Source organism: Oryx dammah, unplaced genomic scaffold (genome assembly GCF_014754425.2).
Source record: "Oryx dammah isolate SB20612 unplaced genomic scaffold, SCBI_Odam_1.1 HiC_scaffold_9, whole genome shotgun sequence".
In the NCBI taxonomy this organism is placed as follows: Eukaryota; Metazoa; Chordata; class Mammalia; order Artiodactyla; family Bovidae; genus Oryx; species Oryx dammah.
This window is the reverse complement of record NW_024070193.1, coordinates 36,949,997-36,970,827: the sequence shown is the minus strand read 5'-3', so window position 1 is coordinate 36,970,827 and position 20,831 is coordinate 36,949,997. Positions and strand designations below refer to the sequence as shown.

The 20,831-nt window shown below is 39.0% G+C and overlaps 1 protein-coding gene across 2 annotated transcripts in view; it reads right to left on the bottom strand.

The window, feature by feature from the left end:
* CNTN4 (contactin 4) overlaps positions 1–20,831 on the bottom strand; it is a 1,027,325-nt gene that overhangs the window by 148,842 nt on the left and 857,652 nt on the right. For both annotated transcript variants that reach the window (XM_040245968.1, XM_040245967.1), the window contains one exon: positions 15,575–15,725. In XM_040245968.1, the coding sequence (XP_040101902.1) occupies positions 15,575–15,725 (151 nt within the window). The remainder of the gene's footprint in view (positions 1–15,574; positions 15,726–20,831) is intronic.

The window sequence follows — 20,831 nt, the reverse complement described above, 5'->3', positions numbered from 1 at the left end:
CGACACCCATACTTTCTTACCAACACCCCAGTTTCCTGATTCTCCTCTTAGCTTTCTTATGATTTTTTTTTCTCTTTCACACAGTTGTCACAGTTCAGAAGAATCTATTCAGATCAGATCTCTTTTGTTTTTCCATTTTTTTTCTCAATGAAACTTACTCACTCTTATCACTTCAAAGAAGATAATTTATCTAGTCTTAATCTCTCCCATGAACCCCAAACTAGCATTGCCAACTCTGAACTGTGTTATGTCCCAGCAAGTAATGACATGTTGGTAAGTGTTTAACAACTGGCCCTCTATGGAAAGAATGTCCCCATGTATACCACTTCCCATGGTGTAAATACTTCCACCATGTCAATGTCATCAACATGACATCAGTGAATGTGGTCTAGGAAAAGATGTGTCCCACTGACTCTTAGGAGCCCATCCAAGTGGGGTCCAGGGTACCTCTGGATGTGAAGCCTTCCAAATTCAGCACAATAACAGTGAACTCATCATCTACCCAAGCGGTTAGTCTACTTTCAGAGATAGTAAGCAGATATTAAAAATCCCCTTTTATCACTGGTCAAAGGCTTCAGTACTATTTTTGCTATATATTTTGCAGCCATTTGAGCAGGTTATCTTGCCTGGATGGAAGAACGCATCCCATCGAATAACTCCTCTTACATAGAGCTGCTTCTAGCATTGCTGACTAATACACATGGTAATTTTTAGAGGTATGTAGGGTTAAATAATTTATGATAATACTGTCAACGATTTGTTTTACTTAAAAGTTTAAAACGCCTATTCTAGGATATAATTATGTCTCATGTGGGTAGGATGGTTGAATTACAACATATTTATTATTCTGGGGAGAGGTGGAGGAATTGTATACATTACAACACAGACACACATGCACACACACAGCAACTTTGTTTAATAGAGTCTTTTATCCACCACCTGGATTTCTCATCAGGAAACCTATAATTCTACTATATGTACCCTCTAGGTGCCATATGTTGTAATTATACAGAGAGCCAAGTGTTGCTCTAATTAGATCATTTGGCAAAAGGGATTTAGAAACACCATGATGGATATTTACTAGTAGAGATCTAATTAACTCTAGCATATCTGTGACTGAAATATGAGGATAAAACTCCACTACAGAAATAGAGGGTCAAACATAGTACATGATACTAGACCTTCAATATTTACATAGCATCCGCACAGTCTAGCAGATTCTATTTCTAGAGATGACAAAGTTAGGAGGAACCCACATTTATCTGCCTTGTCTCTACTGAGAAGGAACAAACACTGCCTTTCTGGTTTTAATATCCAGTCACATTACTTCAGTTCTAATCGCTCTTAATTACGTGCCACTTTGGTTTGAATGTTTTCATGATCACTTAAACCCATTTGATGATGCAGAGCTATTTTCCCTGAACAAAGGCACTGCTAAGGTAGTTCAATGACTTAATTTACCTCTTCTCCAAGGGGCTTACATGGTTTTAACCCAGCCCTGAAGTCAGACCATTATGCTTCCTTTCCCCAGGAAACTAGGAAACCATGGATCTGAAGGCTGCCAATTTAACACTGAAAATATGAAATGAGTTAACAGTAAAGGTTGCTTCTGGCCAACTTACCCATATTAAAGCTGTCAGCAATATTCCAGTTTGAAAAGGGAGGTAATGAAAGCAGAGTTTTATTTTTACTAATAATTGATTGACTTGAGCTTCCCTGGTAGCTCAGATGGTAAAGAATCTGCCTGCAATGTGGGAGACCTGGGTTCGATCCCTGGGTTGGGAAGATCCCATGGAGAAGGAAATGGCAACCCACTCCAGTATTCTTGCCTGGAAAAATCCCATGGATAGAGGAGTCCATGGGGTTGCAAAGAGTTGGACACGACTGAGCAACTAACACTTTCACTTATTGACTTACCATGAGACTCCATGCTCTCTTAAAGTAGAGAGAAGCACCTAATGCTCATTCCTTCCTCAGACAAATCTGGTACAGACAGAGTTTCTGGAATAAGTGAGACATGGATTTGAACACCAGCCCTAATATTACCAAACTCGGCAACCTCAGGTAGGGTGAATACCCTCTCTGGGCTCACGTTTCCTTATCTAAGAATGGGGTTCATAATAGGGCTGATCTCGTAATGTTTTTCTGAAGACTGAAGGAAAACGTATATAAAGTGTTTAGCAGAGAGCATGGTCAAGACTGAAAAATAGCTAGGTAATATTATTACTCACAAACGGGAGAGAAGTGATGGCCACAGCAGAACCAGGAAATACAGGAAAAGAGCCAGGGTAACCAGTACCCTGAATCCCCAGCAATTCCCAAAGCCCAAGGTTTATTCATGGAGGTGCTCATGACATAAAAGGAGATCAAAGTCTCATTTCAACTTAATAACTAGAGATTTCGGAGCTTCTTCAGAGCCAAGCTGACTCACCGCGTTTCTGTCACTATTAGTTTATATCTGTCAACATTATTTCAAAGTGTTAATCATCTCTTGTTGAAAAGTCTGAAGCATTTCCCTACCAATTATTCTTCCATTTCTTCCATCTAAACTCGACTGACACCCAGTTTCCCACTTGGCTGGATCCCTCTTGACTTGCTCATGTCTGTCCCTTCATCTTGCACAGACACGAGCCCCCACACAGAGACCTCCTGCCTCCCCCTCTGCAGCCCTGTGTGGACCACTTTCTTTCACAACTGCTTAAACTCACTTCCTGTTGGAAGCCAATTCTGGCAGACGCTGCCTGACTCTGAGTCTCTTCTCTGTGTATTCCCTAAGCACTGTCATCTAGCTCTGTTTGGAAGGTATTATGTTAATTTGAACTTCACTGGTGGTTTCCAAGTTGTTTCATGTGTGTATATACTGTCATAATAGCTGAATTTTATAAAACTTAGGAAGTGAGTCTTGGGATTTCTATCTTCTCTCTCCTCTTTCAACTGCACAAGGCCATTTATCATTGTAAAAATCATTTTTATAATCACCAAATTAAAATAAAAAGCCCTCTGCAAAACCACAGTCAGTATAAAACCACAGATCCTCAACCTGGGATGAAGAGCTCCCATTGCTTCATTTTCTTACTTGTTTTCTAGAAATTTGGGGAAGAGGATCAGATATATACTCTCCACTCTCATTGCCCCTCACCTTTTGTGTCTTCACCTTGAAAGCTCCCCTGGCTGATTTCTCCAGGGAGTGCAAGGCTTTGGGGGCCTGAAAAGAAGTTTCCTTAAAGTGAAATTTGGGAGCCACTGAAACAGAAGAGACAGCATTCAGACTTCCAACCTAATTTATTTCCTCTTCAATTTGCATTTCATGGACTCCGTAGAAGTGGCCATTCTCCCTGGTGACTTAGATGGTAAAGAGTCCACCTGCAATGCAGGGTTCAACGCCTGGGTCTGGAAGATCCCCTGGAAGAGGGAATGGCAACCCACTCCAGTATTCTTGCCTGGAGAATTCCATGGACAGAGGAGCCAAAAACATGCTGTGAGATGGATGGAGGGACAGATTTTTTTTTTTTTTTTCCTGTAAAGAGTCAGATTGTAAATATTCAAGGCTTTGCAGGCCAGGTGGTTTCTGTTGCAACTACTCAACCTTGTCCCATTGGGGCACAAAAGCAGCCTAGACAATTTGTTCAAGAATAGTATGGGGCTGTGTCCAATAAAACTTTATTTGTAGATGCTGAAATTTGAATTTCATCTAATTTTGATATGTTGTAAAATATGTTTCCTCTTCTATTTTGTCTTACCATTTGAAAATGTAAAACCATTCTCAAGCTTGCAGGTTGTGCAAACACATATGAAGGGCTGGCTGGATGTGGCTGGGGGGCTGTAGGTTGTCAAGCCCTGGGTAAGAGAGTTTGGGGGAGAAAGAATAGCGTGTTGAAAGGTTTGTAGCAGGAAGAATAAGGGCATTTGAAGAACTGACAGGAGGTCCACACAGCTCAAGAAGTCAGGTTGAGGAAAGAGTAAGAAAGAACAGTGGGGACAGGACGGCGGGAGCCTGACCAGTATAGGGTCTTGCTGATTGTGTGATGGACTGTCTGCTCTGAGGCTAATGGGAAGCCACTAATACAGTGTCACACCTGGCTTTGCATTAAAATCACGTGCGAGAGTTCAGAACAAATTCAGACTTCTGGGTCTCATCTCAGAATTCCTTAGAATCTTTGGGCTTAGAGTGGGATTCTGTATTTTTAAATGTAGTTCTGTTGGTCCTAATGCAGTCAGCTCAGCAGCAATCTGCATACTGAATCTGGGGTCTACCAGGAGTCGGGGGCACTCATGTGCTCAAACACACATGGCATCTTTACTCATGGGCATTTCAGACTATTATGGGAAATAAGCATTAATAAAATAATCAAACTCACAAACAAAATTTATAGGGAAGGGAGGGAGGGAAGGTGGGAAGGAAATAGGGAAGGAAGAAGGGAGGGAGGGGAGGAAGGAGAAAGAAATCCACAGTACCAACTTCTAGGGAAATCACTGTTAACATTTTAGTGGAGATTCTCCCAGGCTTATTCTTTGCATGTCTATCAAAATATGGATATGCATATGTGTGTTGAGACTACAGAATGATATTTTATATATTGTTAAAAAATCATACCTTTAAAAGATAAAGTCTCTTTCCTTTAAACCACTGTAGAAATTCTCTCCCTTTTTAAATGGCACCTGTAGAACTCAGATTTAAATTAGATTGTTCATGTGGCTCAGATGTTCAGACGTGCCCTACTCTTTGTGACCCCCATGGACTGTAGCCCACTAGGCTCCTCTCTCCATGGGATTCTACAGGCAAGAACAGTGGTGTGGGTTTTCATTTCCTCCTCCAGGGGATCTTCCAGACTCTGAGACTGAACCAGGGTCTCCTGCATTACAGGCAGATTCTTTACCACTAGCGCCACCTGGGAAGTATACATACATATGTTGTTTTATACATATATAGGTTGTTCATAAGCTCAAATGAATCTGTACAAAGGAAGTGTGTGACAAATGTTTATTGAATTTAATTAATGGGGGTTGTGATACGGGAAGTTTCATCTTGTGAAAGATTTGAATACAGGCTGGTTCCAAACAAACCCATTAAGAGGTTAGCTGAACAGCTGCAAAGTCCATACACAAGATAGTAAGGGCAGAGAGTAGGACAGGGGCAGGGGACTGACTGACAAAGAATGAATGCTGAAGAAACCTGGAAGGATTTTATCATCAGGTGTTGTCTTTAGATTGGGAACCTAATTTTAAATACTTCCATATAAAAATTCAGTTCTCTCGCCAGCATATCCTTAGGCATAACCAATAACCCTGAGCACATGAATAGATCAGGTGGTAGGTAGCTCCTGCCTGAATTTGGACGTCACTTTAATTCCTGGTCATAACACAAGATATAACTATACTGAGGCAGAAAAGACCGGTGACTGAGAGCTAAATTTACGGAGTCTCCACAGGACAGGGTCTGTGTACCATTAACACACATTTAAAAAACAAATGTCTCTAAACTCTTCTGCAACTACTCTTCAGGGGAGCTCAAAGTCGTAACTATTTTATGCATGGCTCTAGGAGAGACAAACGGAAGGAAAGGGAGAAAAGTTCCAGGTCTGAATTGAAGAGTAAGATAAGCTCAGTCTATTTCCATGACTGCACATGCAAAATTAAAATGAAATAGTATTACCAATAAGCGGGGCAACAGATTCTATCTAGAGCAATGATGCTAGAGTTGCTTTGATGTTGTTTTGCCTCCAAGGCAGGATTTCCATTATTATGGAGATGAACTGCCTCTAATTCTTGCAATAACATAATTGTTCCCCAGGGCAGAATTCCTAATAACAGAGCTCTATGGCTCTGCAGCAACTGTAAGAGATATCCTGAGGGCGAGTTTCTCATTAAGAGCACATATATAGACACTCTGCCTCCAGAAGAGAAACAGAATGCCTGAAGCAATAAACTTTCTTTTCCATGCAAGGATTCGATCAACCTTCTGGGCAAATACCTGCCATCGAATGTGCTCTGCCTCCCAGATTGCCAGTATCTTTAGACCAGGGTTTCACACCTTATATACAATGCAGAGTTTTGCTGCCCTGTGCTTAGAGTTTCTTCCACATATTACATGAATTTCAACTCTTCCAAAGACTTCTGGGAAGAGAGGCAAATTAGTAGGGCCATGATCTTATTCCGATGTGGCAGAAGACTGCGGGGTCTTTAGTCAAGACCCAGGAATTTTATTCCTCTTTGGTATGAACAGTCTCACAGAATGTTAGACTTGATCTGATTATACTGTGGGTCTAAACATGTATTTCAGTCTGGGAAGAAATGCCTAAGAATATGGACAATTATACCATTTCACTGTGTCTTTGAAACATGTCCACAGTGGCCTCAAAGTGCTCCCCTGAGGTGATGTTAAGGTTCCTCAAAGCAGTGGTCATCTTTGAGCCATTATTTTGTCATCTCTTGGAAGCAGCAAGCACTTGCTCCTTCTTGAACCTTTCTGCTCCCTTGGTTTCTGTTTCCTAGGTTCTCCCACGTCTCTTAATCCCCCTCCCAGTGTGCTCTGCTTCCACCCACTTTTTGCATGTGGCCATTCCTCAAGGTTGCTTTCTTTGATTCACAGGTGTTCTCATTCTACACAACTCTCTGGGTGTGCTTATACACTCCACAGCTTCTTATCAACTGATGACATCTGGGTCTCTGTCTTTACTCTCCCGAACTCAGACCCACATTTCCTGTTGGACATTCATTCACTGAACACTTAGTCTGTACCAGGCACCATCCTGGGTGCTAGCATTACAGAAAGGGACAAAACACAAAGGGTCCCTGGTAACCATGAAGTAACCTCAAAGTAGAAGAGGAGGCTGAAGTGATCTGATGTGAGGACTCTACTGGACTGGACTTGCTTTGCTAGCTCCAATGATGTGGGGGTGGGGGCTATGAGCCAAGGACTGCAGGTGATTTCTAGAAAGCCAGACACTGATTTTTCCCCTAGAACCTCCAGAAGGAATGCATTACTTAAGGATATAATAAGACTATTTATTTCTTTATCAATACTATTTTGATTCCAAATGGCAGATTTAGTTTTGGCTTTCAGAAAGACATTAAAAGAAATGTGTTATTTTAATGCAAGGAGAATCATTTCTGACTTATGACCTCCAGGGCTATAAGATACTAAATTTTTATTGTTTAAGACACACACACACACACACTTACCAGTCTCTGTCTTCATGGAATTTACATTACCATTAAACGGAGAGGGGTGAAGACAGATAATCGAAAAAAGGCAGACATGCAGCATGTTAGAAGGTAGTAAGAACTATGAAAATTATAAAGCATGAGAAGAGGATGGTGGTGGTGTTTACAATTTGAAATAGGTTTGAGGGAAAAATCTTTGCTGAGAAAGTGACATTGAATGGGAATTCCAATCTGAATGTGACATCACCACTTGAAGGCACCTCAGATTTTACATGTTAATACTCATTTCTTTATCTTCTCCTCTCAAACTTAGTTTTCTCTTCCCAGTACTGTGGTCAATAGCTCTGCCATCTACCAGCTGCTCAAGTTAGAATCTTCAGTTCAGTTCAGTTTAGTTCAGTCGCTCAGTCGTGTCTGAGTCTTTGCGACCCCATGAATCGCAGCACGCCAGGCCTCCCTGTCCATCATCAACTCCCGGAGTTCACTCAGACTCACGTCCATCGAGTCAGTGATGCCATCCAGCCATCTCATCCTCTGTCGTCCCCTTCTCCTCCTGCCCCCAATCCCTCCCAGCATCAGAGTCTTTTCCAATGAGTCAACTCTTCGCATGAGGTGCCAAAGTACTGGAGTTTCAGCTTCAGCATCATTCCCTCCAAAGAAATTCCAGGGCTGATCCAACGGACTCTCAAGAGTCTTCTCCAACACCACAGTTCAAAAGCATCAATTCTTCGGTGCTCAGCTTTCTTCACAGTCCAACTCTCACATCCATACATGACCACTGGAAAAACCATAGCTTTGACTAGAAGGAACCTTTGCTGGCAAAGTAATGTCTCTGCTTTTAAATATGCTATCTAGGTTGGTCATAACTTTTCTTCCAAGGAGTAAGTGTCTTTTAATTTCATACTTGCAGTCACCATCTGCGGTGATTTTGGAGCCCCCCAAAATAAAGTCTGACACTGTTTCCCCATCTATTTCCCATGAAGTGATGGGACCAGATGCCATGATCTTCGTTTTCTGAATGTTGAGCTTTAAGCCACCCTTTTGACTCTCCTCTTTTACTTTCATCAAGAAGCTTTTTAGTTCCTCTTCACTTTCTGCCATAAGGGTGGTGTCAATTGCATATCTGAGGTTATTGATATTTCTCCCAGCAATCTTGATTCCAGCTTGTGCTTCTTCCAGCCCAGCATTTCTCATGATGTACTCTGCATAGAAGTTACATAAGCAGGGTGACAATATACAGCCTTGACATATTCCTTTTCCTATTTGGAACCAGTCTGTTCCATGTCCAGTTCGAACTGTTGCTTCCTGACCTGCATATAGGTTTCTCAAGAGGCAGATCAGGTGGTCTGGTATTCCCATCTCCTTCAGAATTTTCCACAGTTTATTGTGATCCACACAGTCAAAGGCTTTGGCATAGTCAATAAAGCAGAAATAGATGTTTTTCTGGAACTCTCTTGCTTTTTCCATGATCCAGCGGATGTTGACAATTTGATCTCTGGTTCCTCTGTCTTTTCTAAAACCAGCTTGAACATCTGGAGGTTTACGGTTCACGTATTGCTGAAGCCTGGCTTGGAGAATTTTGAGCATTACTTTACTAGCGTGTGAGATGAGTGCAATTGTGCGGTAGTTTGAGCCTTCTTTGGCATTGCCTTTCTTTGGAATTGAAATGAAAACTGACCTTTTCCAGTCCTGTGGCCACTGCTGAGTTTTCCAAAGTTAGAATCATAGGAGTCACTTTCTTTTTTCCTTTCTTCTTTTAAAAATATCTCTGCTTAATAAATCATTTAAGTTAAAAAAAATATATCTGTCTTCCCTCCTATACTATCAGGAGACTGACACTGAAGTCCTTTTGGTTTTCATTTTAGCATACTGCCTGAAACTGGTCTCTCTGTGTTCCTAATCTTGTTCTACTCTGATTCTTTCTCCATGTTGCAAGCAGAGCAACCCTTCTGCAGCATGTATATGACAGTGTACTCTCTTGCATAAAATCCTTCAGTTTTCTCTGGGAGTTCAAGCCTAAACTCTACAGACATCGAATTCACGTCTTCCACAATCTATTGTTGGCCTTCAAATCCAATGATCCTTCTAAATATATCATCTATGATTGAAAAACATATTGTTATTTTGCTCCTGGGCCCGTGCACTAATCTAAGAGCATCTTGAGGGCTAGGCTTATGTCTCCTCCTTCTCCCTCTCCTCAGTGCCAGGCAAAGGGCTCAACATATGGCAAGCACTGAATGAATGCTTTGTTCATTGATCGAAATCTATGTCGGCTCGTTTGGCAGAATAGTCCCTTCTGCTATTCAGAAACCATGCCTGTGAGATGCAGGCTGTAAGTTTCAGATTCTTTCTGGAAACATTCAGTGGTATATATATACTTAATTATTATCCATTAGCTTGACATAATGTATTAGCCTAACATTTGAAAGGAAAGAAAGACATTTTTAAACATGAGTAAGAATAAGAAGGCTTTATTTACACATGGTTAACTAAAGTAACATTTCACTAATTTCTTCAGCTTCAATGAGAAATAAAATATTTTCTCTAAGTGAATTTTCCAGACTACTAGATTTACCCCTTTAAGCACTAAGTTAATTGTTTAAAATAATCATTGGGAGGGAGTGGTTTTTCTATGATGTATACTTGTTTGTCTTACTAATCTAAGTTAACTGAAGATGTTTTTTCCTCTTTAGGGGCACAGTGTAATAATAATCATCAATCTTTGCTACAGAGTTCAAGATACTTATTCCCTTATTAATACTGTTTTAATTCTGAATGGCACATTTAATTCTGGCTTTCAGAAAGACATTGAAAGAAATGTTTAGGACAGTAAGAGGATGTCAAATAACATGATACAAAGAACATCAAGATTTGGACTTGGAAAATAATTGAAAGATGGCTTGAGAATAGCATGTCAGTATATAAAGGGAAGAGGCATGATGGAAGAGAATTAGATTTTTTCTTAATATCACTTCAGAAAGCAAAGCAAGAAACAATGAGGGGAAATTACAAGGATATTGGTTATGAAGAAATACTCTAAAAATTACTCAGGTCCTCATGTTAGACATAACCAGGGATGGTGAGGGTCCACCCATTGTGGGGTTCCCTGTTTGGGAATGGAAGCTGAGCTCCATGACTAGGGTAGGAATCGGATACTGCTGTTGCCTGTCCACTTACTCTTCTTCTGTTTGTAGGATCCTATGTTTCTTTGGGGAAACCCCTGTCCCATTCTCAGTCCTCAAGGTCTTAGGTGGAGCTTCCCCAAGTGCCTCTTAGGATGGCATATGATCATGTCCTTCTGATCAGTGCATCACATCCTCTTGAATGTCACTGGTTCAGAGAAGATCACTGACCTAGGCAGGTTTATCCCATGCCATAAGCATCTATTCTGCAGCTGTGAGAAGTTAGAAAAGAGGAAAGCATGGTGCTACCAGCAGCCATCCTACCAACAGGAGAGGAGAGCCCATCAGAAAATGGAGCCAAAGTGGAGGAAGACACCAGCGAGAGAGGAAGCCAGCCAGCCAGTCCCACTGTCGCTGTGTGAGTGCCTGAACCCAGGCACACCTCGAGTCACAGCCTGGCCCTGGTCTTCTCAAGTGTGGAGCCAATGAACTCGCTTTGTACTGAAGCCAGTTCTGAGTTGGGTTTCTGTCACTTGCAACCAAAAGAGCCCATGTGAGTTGGTTTCATGTCTCCTTATGATTCTAGGAGCCTAGGTTTTTATTAATGATTCTGTCATTTCTAAATTCTGATGTTTTTGTTTGTAATAGATCAATCTCATCTGCCTCAAATGCCTTCTGTCCAGAAACAGTAAACAAAATCATCAACCTTTTTCAGTTACATGGCTTAATTGCTCAACGAATCCAAATAATTCCACTGCTTTGGTGGTGAGTAGAGGCCTCTCCTGAAAATTAAAGTACTTGGGTCTTTGTGACAAACCATCTCTGTTTTAAATGCCTGATATTGTCTTTACTCTGATAGCTGGGTAAATATACAAGAAAACAACAACAAAAAAATTTATGCTTATGGATACACTGCCTACACAATAACGAAATTATAAAGATTAAAGATTAAATCTTTCACTTAGATGATTGGTTTAATATACATGAGGCCCCTGTAAATATTATTTAAATCTCTAAAGACTTTAAAAACCAAAGTAAGCACATACAAAAGTATTTTTTAAATTGTTCACATGCTAACATTAAACTAGTATTTCTGAATCCATACCCGTTGAGGTAACTATAACACCACAATTTGAATAAGATCAAAATGTAAACATTTAAAAAAAATGTTGCTTCTTATGCTTTTATTGTAAACTCATTTGCAGGCAGCTGATTAGCTAAATTTGAAATTAAAAATCACTTAAGTAGTATTTGCCTAAGTCAAACCATAAGCTCTAGGGAGAACATTAATAAAAAGTAGTGCTTGATCATAAATTTTGTTCCACTGAAACTTGGTTTATAGCAATATTCCATAATTGAGATTAATCATCTCTTATTCAAATGTTAAAGGCCATCATTCAAAAGTCTACAAATAACAAATGTTGGAGAGGGTGTGGAGAAAAGGCAGCCTTCCTACACTGTTGGTGGGAATGTAAATTGGGGCAGCCACTACAGAAAATGGTATGCAGGGTCCTCAAAAAAAAAAAACCTAAAAATAGACTTATTGTATGTTCCAGCAGTTCAACCCTTGGGCATATACCCAGAAAAACCTGTAATTCAGAAAGATACATGCACCCCTGTGCTCACTAGTAGTGCTACTTCCAGCAGCCAGGAAAGGGAAACAACCTGTGTTCATTGAGAGAAGAATGGAAAAAGAAGACATGCTATAGGAACTTCCCTGGTGGTCCAGTGGCGAGGACTTTACATTCCCAATGCAGGGAGCCTGGATTCAATCCTTGGCCAGCTAACTAGATCACATATGCTGCAACTAAGAGTTAGCATACCACAACTAAAAAGCCTGTGCACACCACAAGCAGACTGAAGATCCCACCTGCCACAACTAAGACCCAGCTCAGCCAAATGAATAAATAAAATACTTTTTTAAAAAAAGATGTGGTACACACATACGCACGATGGAATATGACTCAACCATCAAAAAGAATGAAACAATGCCATTTGCAGCAGCATGGATGAACCTAGAGATTGTCATACCAAGTGAAGTAAGTCAGAAAGAGAAAGACAAATACAACATGGTAGCACCTATATGTAGAATCTAAAGTCTGATACATCGACTGTGAAATAAAAACAAACTCACAGAGAACACACTTATAGTTGCTAAGAGGGAGAGTGGGCAGGCAAGGGAAGGAATGGGGGTTTGGGATTAGCAGAGATAAACTATTATATATAGGATGTATAAAACACAAGGTCCTACTGCACAGCACAGGGAATTATATTCTGTGATAAACCATAATATCCTGTGATAAGCGATAATGGAAGAGAATATGAAAAATAGTATGTATAACTAAATCACTTTGCTATACAGAAGAAATAAATGCAACATTATAAGACAAGGGAAAGGCTACTTACTTCAACATTCTTGCCTGGACAATCCCATAGACAGAGGAGCTTGGTGGGCTACAGTCCATGGGGTCACAAAGAGTTGGATATGACTGAGTGACTAAGCATGTTATGTTATATTGTAAACCACCTATACTTCAATAAAAATTTTTAAAAATCATTCAAATGTTAATGGCTTGCCTTTTGATTCATAGGATTCCACATCTCAAAAGAGAATTACAAGTCTGTATATTGGAAGCTATTACTTAACACTGTACACAGTCAACAAATTTTTCCTTTTGTGTTGTTCTAGCAATGTCAGTCCTTTTGTAAAATAAGAATTCTAAACTTTTCACTTAGGAATCCTATATATGATTGCTTTTCTTCATTTATCCACTTACTTATGTTTCTCTTTTATCAAAAAGACAGAGGAAAATGGCAGAATTTCTTCTCTGTCAACAAGGAAATATCAGTAATATCTTTCTTATTTTTTACCCTTTACAGAAATTACAGGAAGTTCAGTTGAGTTTATCTTTCTCATACTCCAGCAGCCCATGGAGTAAACTTGGTCCATGGATGTGTGGCCCATACTGTTCTAACATTAAATTTTTAAAATATAAATTTATTAAAAAAATAAAAAATGAATTACACCTGGTCAGCTTTTGAATTCATTTCATGATGAAAATCAATCTATCTGTTTAATACACTGTGAGAGAGGTGGAACCAAGAAAGAGGACAGTGAGGACACAGCACCTATGGGGATAAAAAGTGCTAACACTGACAGTTTGGGTCGTGCCTGATGATGGCGGAGGTGGAGGTGATAAAGACCAGGCCCTGAGATATGATGGGGAGTTTCCTTGCTTTAAAGATACCTTCAGTGCCATAGCAATGTTGAGGCTATATCTGAACCCTATCAATCAAGTCAGAAGAAAAAATTTAAAAAGTTGGAGAGAGATAAGCTTTGTGGTAAGTCAAACGATAGAAGAAGTCAAATTCACTTATTAAAAGTAATTCTTGGTATATCATTTTCCCAAAGTTAATTTAAACAACCTATAGCAATGATTAAATTATAGTCATGTTGAGTGATCATTAATACTGTTCAAAAAGTTAGGCTTTCCTTTTTCTTCTAGGCACACAGAAAGACTGAATTTCCCTGTTGGGTTGAATTTGGAAAGAGCCAAGTGACTTCTTTTGGCCACCAAAACATGAGCAAAAAAGAAGTGCTTCACTTCACATGTTTACCACCCTCTTTTCTGTCTTCCCTGGTGGCTCAGAGGATAAAGCATCTGCCTGTAATGTAGGAGACCTGGGTTCGATCCCTGGGTTGGGAAGATCCCCTAGAGAAGGAAATGGCAACCCACTCCAGTATTCTTGCCTGAAGAATCCCATGGACAGAGGAGCCTGGCAGGCTATAGTCCACAGGGTCGCAAAGAGTCGGACACGACTGAGCAACTTCACTTTCTTTCTGTCTGCAATTTAAATGTTCCAGAGAGTGCTATTCTATCAGCCTAGGTTTTGGAGAGCAGCAAAGCCCCCAGCACACCTCTGGTGGGCATGCAGTGTGGATGAGAAATTTCCTTTTAAGACATTGTAGGGTGCTTGTGACAGTAGCAAATTTTATTAGCCTCTCCTGGATTGATCTTCCATGTTATTCAAACCTCACTTGTTCATATATCATTTTTTCATATTATTTTAAAATATTTTTCTTCATATCAATGTTATATTAAAACTTTTAAAATGTAGCCTTTATCTAACAATGTATGTGGTACATAAAATAAGAAACTGTGCTCTCAAGTTCCAACTTTGGCTCCAGATTTGAATGTCAGGTCAGTAATCAGTAAACTATACCACTTTCTTGATATAACAGAAATCAGAAAGAGACACATATTATGCATTTACTATGTATGAATACACCCTCTATAAACCATATCGGGCTTGCAAAAATCATTAATAAGGACAACATCATCAGTGTGATGATCTACTTTGCATATGTAAATCCAAAGGTGTACAGGTGTTAAAGTTGATATGCACACATTTTTACAGGCTTCCCCATGACATCTTTGAGTACTTGACCTTTAGCATCAATTAAAATCATTATGTATACAGGTGGTAAATGTTATCTTATGCATGACGGACTCATGCACAATTACCATTTTCCAACAGATCTGAGTAGATTACAGAAAGGCGTGGGAGATATTTTATAGAGATAACAGCCAAGAAAAGGTTTTAAGAGATACCTGCCATTTGTCACAATATGACCTAAACCCCCAAACAACCCATATAATTACAGTGCATAAAAGAACATGCATTATAAACATAATTCATGTATAATAGGAAACACACATTTGCAGAGTTTCACTATCAGAAAGAAAAAAAAAACTTTTCAAAAATAAGTTTGAAATAGAGTTCTTAAAAAGACATGATTAAAATAATAAAAACCATGTTATTTGAAAATGAGTTCTGGAATTAAAGACAGTTTCAAAAAAAGGGAGAGATTAACAAGAGATATACTAGACACTGCCAAATATTTGAGGGGTTGCCATAGCAAAGAAGAACTGGAATTACTTGTTTATGGGGGAAGAAAGGAGGTATTAGTAGAATGGAGAAAGATGGGCAATCTTACAAATAAATTTTAAGCCAAAATTAAAAAAGGTATTTCCAGTTGCACATCTCTGGGCAACTCCAACAGCCTTCAACATGTGGGATCATGTGGTCTACCTGTGCAAGAAAGGCCTTCTAGAATCTTAATATGAAGACCTGCTAATTTACAACTCTTTCTCAAAGCTTCAGCTCTTTGATTAACATTTAGTTCATGAAGAGCAGATCATAAATTCTTTCCTATAGGACTATTAACAACAGACCTATAAATTATTATGGGTTAACCACATACTTAAAATATTTCAAGATAATACCTTTCATTTTCTTTTAATACGTCCCTTCCTTTCTTCCAGGTGTAGACCGGTTTCGGAGAAGCCTTTGGCTTACACTCAATGACAACTTCACCTCCCACTTTGACAAGAGTTACCCTTTTTAAGAGGGTTCTTGAAAAATCTGGACCTACAGCTGGAAGAGAATAAAGAAAATGAAATAATTATTATCAAAGAAAAAATCCACTGGATATTCTTTAAAGTTTTTCTTTCTGTAATGCACTTATTACATCAAAGTGAGGAAGTTGAATTTTTTTTTCTGAAGTACAAGAGTAACACTGGAAGTTTTGAAGAATTTATGAAAAGTTGAGCTATAGTTTGTATACAGTAAAATGTACCCATTGAAAGTCTACAGCTTGATGAATTTGGTAAACTCCAACATGAAGATCTTCCGCTATTCCAAAACTATACATAGTGAGGGATTCTTTATGAAAACTACTCTATGTTCAGATGAAGAAAATTTTTTAAGTTTTACTGAAGCAAAAGGGAAAGATGAAACAAAAGCCCATAAGGCACTTTTCTGATTGTGTAGGTGAAAGCACCCCTTCCTTGACAGTTACTGCCTTTGTTCTCTCTCATAGCATTCTGAGCAGGTCTCGGTAAGAGGATGTGCTGAAATGTCTACAGCATCACCCTCTATGAGCTCCTCCTTAAAAATAATGACTTAGATCAGCTCTCCACTATCACTGCCTAATGCAATGCCTGGTTCTTGCAGGATAAATTGTGACTTGCTCTTAGAAAACTCTATTCTGTGCTAGCTACCAATATTCTAAAAAAATCATTCATGTTGACATCAAATATGTAGTTACATGGAAATAACATTAAATAATTTCCTTCTTAAAACAAAAGATATTCCTCTATATCCTTAAAGAAATATAAAAGAAACCTTTCTGAAAATTTCCCATTTCCTTCTGCATTAATTGCACTAATGTTTTAGGGTCTGTTGTGAGCTATTATCATATTAAAAATCCCTGACTCACTGTAGCTTGACTTGCTGGAATTTATAATTTCATACCATGTTGAATGTGAAATTTAAATACAAACACTAGCCACATATTACTTAGAAGAGTACAGGGAATGAGTATGTATGTATGTGGGTGGGGAGGATGGGGATCAACTTTTTAAAATGTACACAAACCATATGTTAGTGATTAAAAAATAAAAGGTTTCAGCAGAAGCAAATTAAACCTTCATTAAGTGCTTCTGTTACGAAAATATTTTCAGTGTACAGAAAGAAAGAAAGATGGGAAGGTTACTTTTTAATGCGGCGTTGTAATATACACATGAGGCTGACTTTACTCAGTGAAGGTTAAATTATATAAATGAATCTAGTAGGCAACTGATACTTCAATCCATGTGCCTTGGATTCATGAGGGAAGTCTATAATTCAAAGAGTAATTCCATAATGATAAATGCAACTAATAAAGAGACTGCAAGTACAAATGCTTGTGCTTATAATGAGATAAATGCATTCCCTGTATAATCTGCAAAATTATAAAATGAAAATTATAGGGTTCTGAGAAATATAAGGTCAGGACAGACCTAGTCAATATTTATGTAACAGGAATACTAACAAAAACAATAATCATTCTAGTAAATATGTTAGCATGATTAAAAAGACAGCTTAAATTCCTAATAGATAAATACTACAAAACCCAAAAAACAAACAGACAAAACAAAACAGGACTTCAGTGTGTGTGTATATATATATGAAGACAGCTTGGTGAAACAAGGAAGCCAGGAAAGCGAAGAGCTGAGAATGGTAAACTATAAAACAAGTACAAAGTGCAGAAAAGCTCGGAGAGACACACTGTTAAACACAGTCATGTTGAAACATGGCCAAAACTGAGTCAAGAGGAAGAATATGGGCTAAATGAGACACAGTCAGTATGCTATCTGCCTTGACTAGCCTTGTGTTGACCTGAGTTAGTGGGCTTTTTTTCTTGGTTGCTGGAACCAGTGAAATGCATGGGCAAAGCAAGCATCTGTTATACTGATCTCATTTCTCCATTCACCACTTCCACACATGCTAATTTTCAACACACAAAGGTTCTTATATCAGAATAGACTCACTCTCATTTTATGGAAACACCTGAACTGACACAGTAAGGTGTAAAAAAAAAAAAAAAAAACAAGTCTCTAGAAGCTTTTTTTTAAAGGGTATTGTGTGAAATAGAGTTACAAATCTGTTAACATATAAAAATTCCTTCTTAAAACTATATCTTTCTACACACATATATTTTTATCACTTTAGGCAGACATTTTTCATCTGTATAGGAGGAATTCTGCAACTGCATTCGAAATGAGTTTACATAAATCAAACCGTGCACAACACATGGGTATATTTGTCAAAAAACTATATATTGCTTTTACGGGCTTTGAAATAGCATGATATCGGCCACACAGAGGCAGAAAATGCACATTCCACTTTCAAAAGCATTTGTGCTGTACTATGTATGTGCCTATTATCTTTGGGATATCCTAGAGATAAGACTGCCTTTGAATGTCTTTCACTAACAAAAAAAAGGAAATACAAATTTATATCTGTTCTCCTTGTTTGTTCAACTTGCTTAAATGTACTTCTAGTTTTATCTAACTCTACAAATCTATCAGTTGCCGCTATAAGCTGCAGTGTTTTTGCAGGCAAAATTGTCAGACCTTCGTCTGTTTTTGAATACTTGACCCATCAATAGATTTCTTAATACTCTGCCGTTTTGTGGCCATCTTTCACACCTGAGATGCCCTCAAGCTTGTGAGATGACACTTTCTGTGTCTGTCTCCTATATTTATTCTAATTCCCAACCTTCAGCTCACAAGAGGCTTGAAGGCAAAGCAAAAGGAGGCTGTTTAATTTAATATTCACAGAGAATCAGATTTTTAAGAGTTATTGATAAGGTCCCATTAGGGCATTGTTAGAATCCAACCTCTGTTGGCACTGGAAAAAATTAGTGCACATTCAAAGTGAAACTTCAGTGGGTTCCTAATGGTTCAGAAAAGATAAAACCAATTGTCAAATTACCCACTTGAGCCTGAGAGTAGTGCCAATTCTGGGAGCTCCTCATTTGCTAAATCTAATGCACTTTGAGGACAACGTTTCTTACAGGAACTGCTAGGGGGCACTGCACTCCCAGTGTTGGAATAAGTCACACTACAGGACCTCGTCCCTGTGGGCAGTACGACTTTTTATTATTTATCAATGATCTTTAACATATTAATATTACATTACCTAGGAGAAGCATCCGGCTGAGAGAAACCTTCTATGCAATTCTCCACTGTTTGCTTTCACTTAATTAAATGACACTTGGTCAAGAGTATTTTAAGTGGCCAACAGAACCCTTGAAAACTGAAGTTGTGCCCTAGGATCATTTCTCAAGGGAGTTGGTGAGAATGATAACTGTTTAACAGAGTGTGCAGTAGCAGTCCCACCTGGGAAATAGATGGGTGTGATGTTTTACTCTGTTATTAAAGGAAAGGATAATTACGTGTGCCTGGTCTATAAATCTGCAGAAACACCACTGGGATCACTGCCAGTTGACAGGGACTATTAAGGCTGACCCTTTCAGAAGTTCAGAATTTCATATTATTTTAACCTTTTTCTATTGTCTTTAACTATTACCTCATCAGCCCATAAAAAATAAAGCTCGAGTAAATGCATTCATTCAAGTATGGCCACCCCTGAGGAGATAATGCTGGTATCAGATATTAAAACCCCAAACTTTGCCTGCCTTGGCTGGGTAGGTAGCTAGAAGACTGGCTATAGTGGAGATAGTCTTCTTTCTAGGTCCATCATTTCAGAATGGCTGATGCAAAATCAGTCTCTCTGATTGGGGATGACATTCATAAGGAGACACTCAACAATCTCTGAAGTCAGAATTTTCTGTTGTAGGATTACCATGATGTGCTCCTTCTAAGACTCTAATAGTCACCCCTGCTGGCTTTGGTCTAATTTTCTGAATTCCCTGTTCCCCCCAGGCTCCTCTTATCATGGTTGCTCTTGTTTGTGGGCTTCTGCTCTTTGGAGAAAGTTATTATCAAACCAAACTAATCATATTTACAGTCACAAGGTTTAAGATTAAATAAAATACCTGCATTGTACACAAAATGCTTCAATATTTTTCCAGAGTAAATTCTTTCTACCTAGTCCTCTCCTCTGCTATTTCCACTATTTCCACTTTGTGTGTGTGTGTGTGAGTCGCTCAGTTGTGCCCAGCTCCCGGTGACCCATGGACCAGGCTCCTCTGTCCGTGGAGTTCTCCAGGCAACAATACTGGAGTGGGTTGCCATACACTTCTCCAGGGGATCTTCCCGACCGAGGGATCAAACCTGGGTCTCCCACGTTACAGGCAGATCCAAAGGAGCTACCTGGACAGTTTAGAGAATTTTAAGCTGAAAAGAAACTCAGTTTTGTTTGAAAACAAAAAAATCCTTTTTATTTTGAAATAATTACAGATTCACAAGAAGTTGCAAAGATGATTCAGGAAGGTCCAGTGTATCCTTCATTCAGTTTCCCCAATGGTTACATCTTTTTTTTTTAAGTAATTGGAGGATAATTGCTTTACAATGTTGTGCTGGTTTCTGCCATACAATGTGAATCAGCCAGAAGTATACATACGTCCACCCCTTTTTGAACCTCCCCCCGATCCCATCCCATCTCTCTAGGCCATCACAGAGCACTGAGCTGAGATCCCCGTGCTATGCAGCGACTTCCCAGTAGCCATGTATTTCACATGGGGTAATGTGTATGTTTCACTGCTACTCTCAGTCTGTCCCATTCCCTCCTTTCCCCACTGTGTCCTCAATGTTCTCTATTCCTGCCCAGCAAATAGGTTCATCAGTACCATTTTTCTAGACTCCATATGTATGCATTAATGTACAGCATTTGTGACCCCAGTACCACATTGAAAGGAACCTAGTCATGGATAAGGTGTGTACAGTTCTGTCTTATTTTGTCAAGTATGTTGACTTGTAACTACCACTGAAATAAAGATACAGAACTCTTCCATCACTGCAAAGATCTCTCTCATGCTACTATTTTAGAGGTGCATTCAACCCCCTTCTGTATTCCCTATGCCTAGAATCCACCAATCTGTATTCCAACTCTGCAATTTTGTCATTTTGAGAATATTAAAAAAATCATACATTTTGTATCCATAAAATCATACATTATGATTTTTTTCAGAGATTTCTTTTTTTCAGTTGGCATAATGCTCTTGAGAGCCACCCAGGTTGCTGAATATATTAA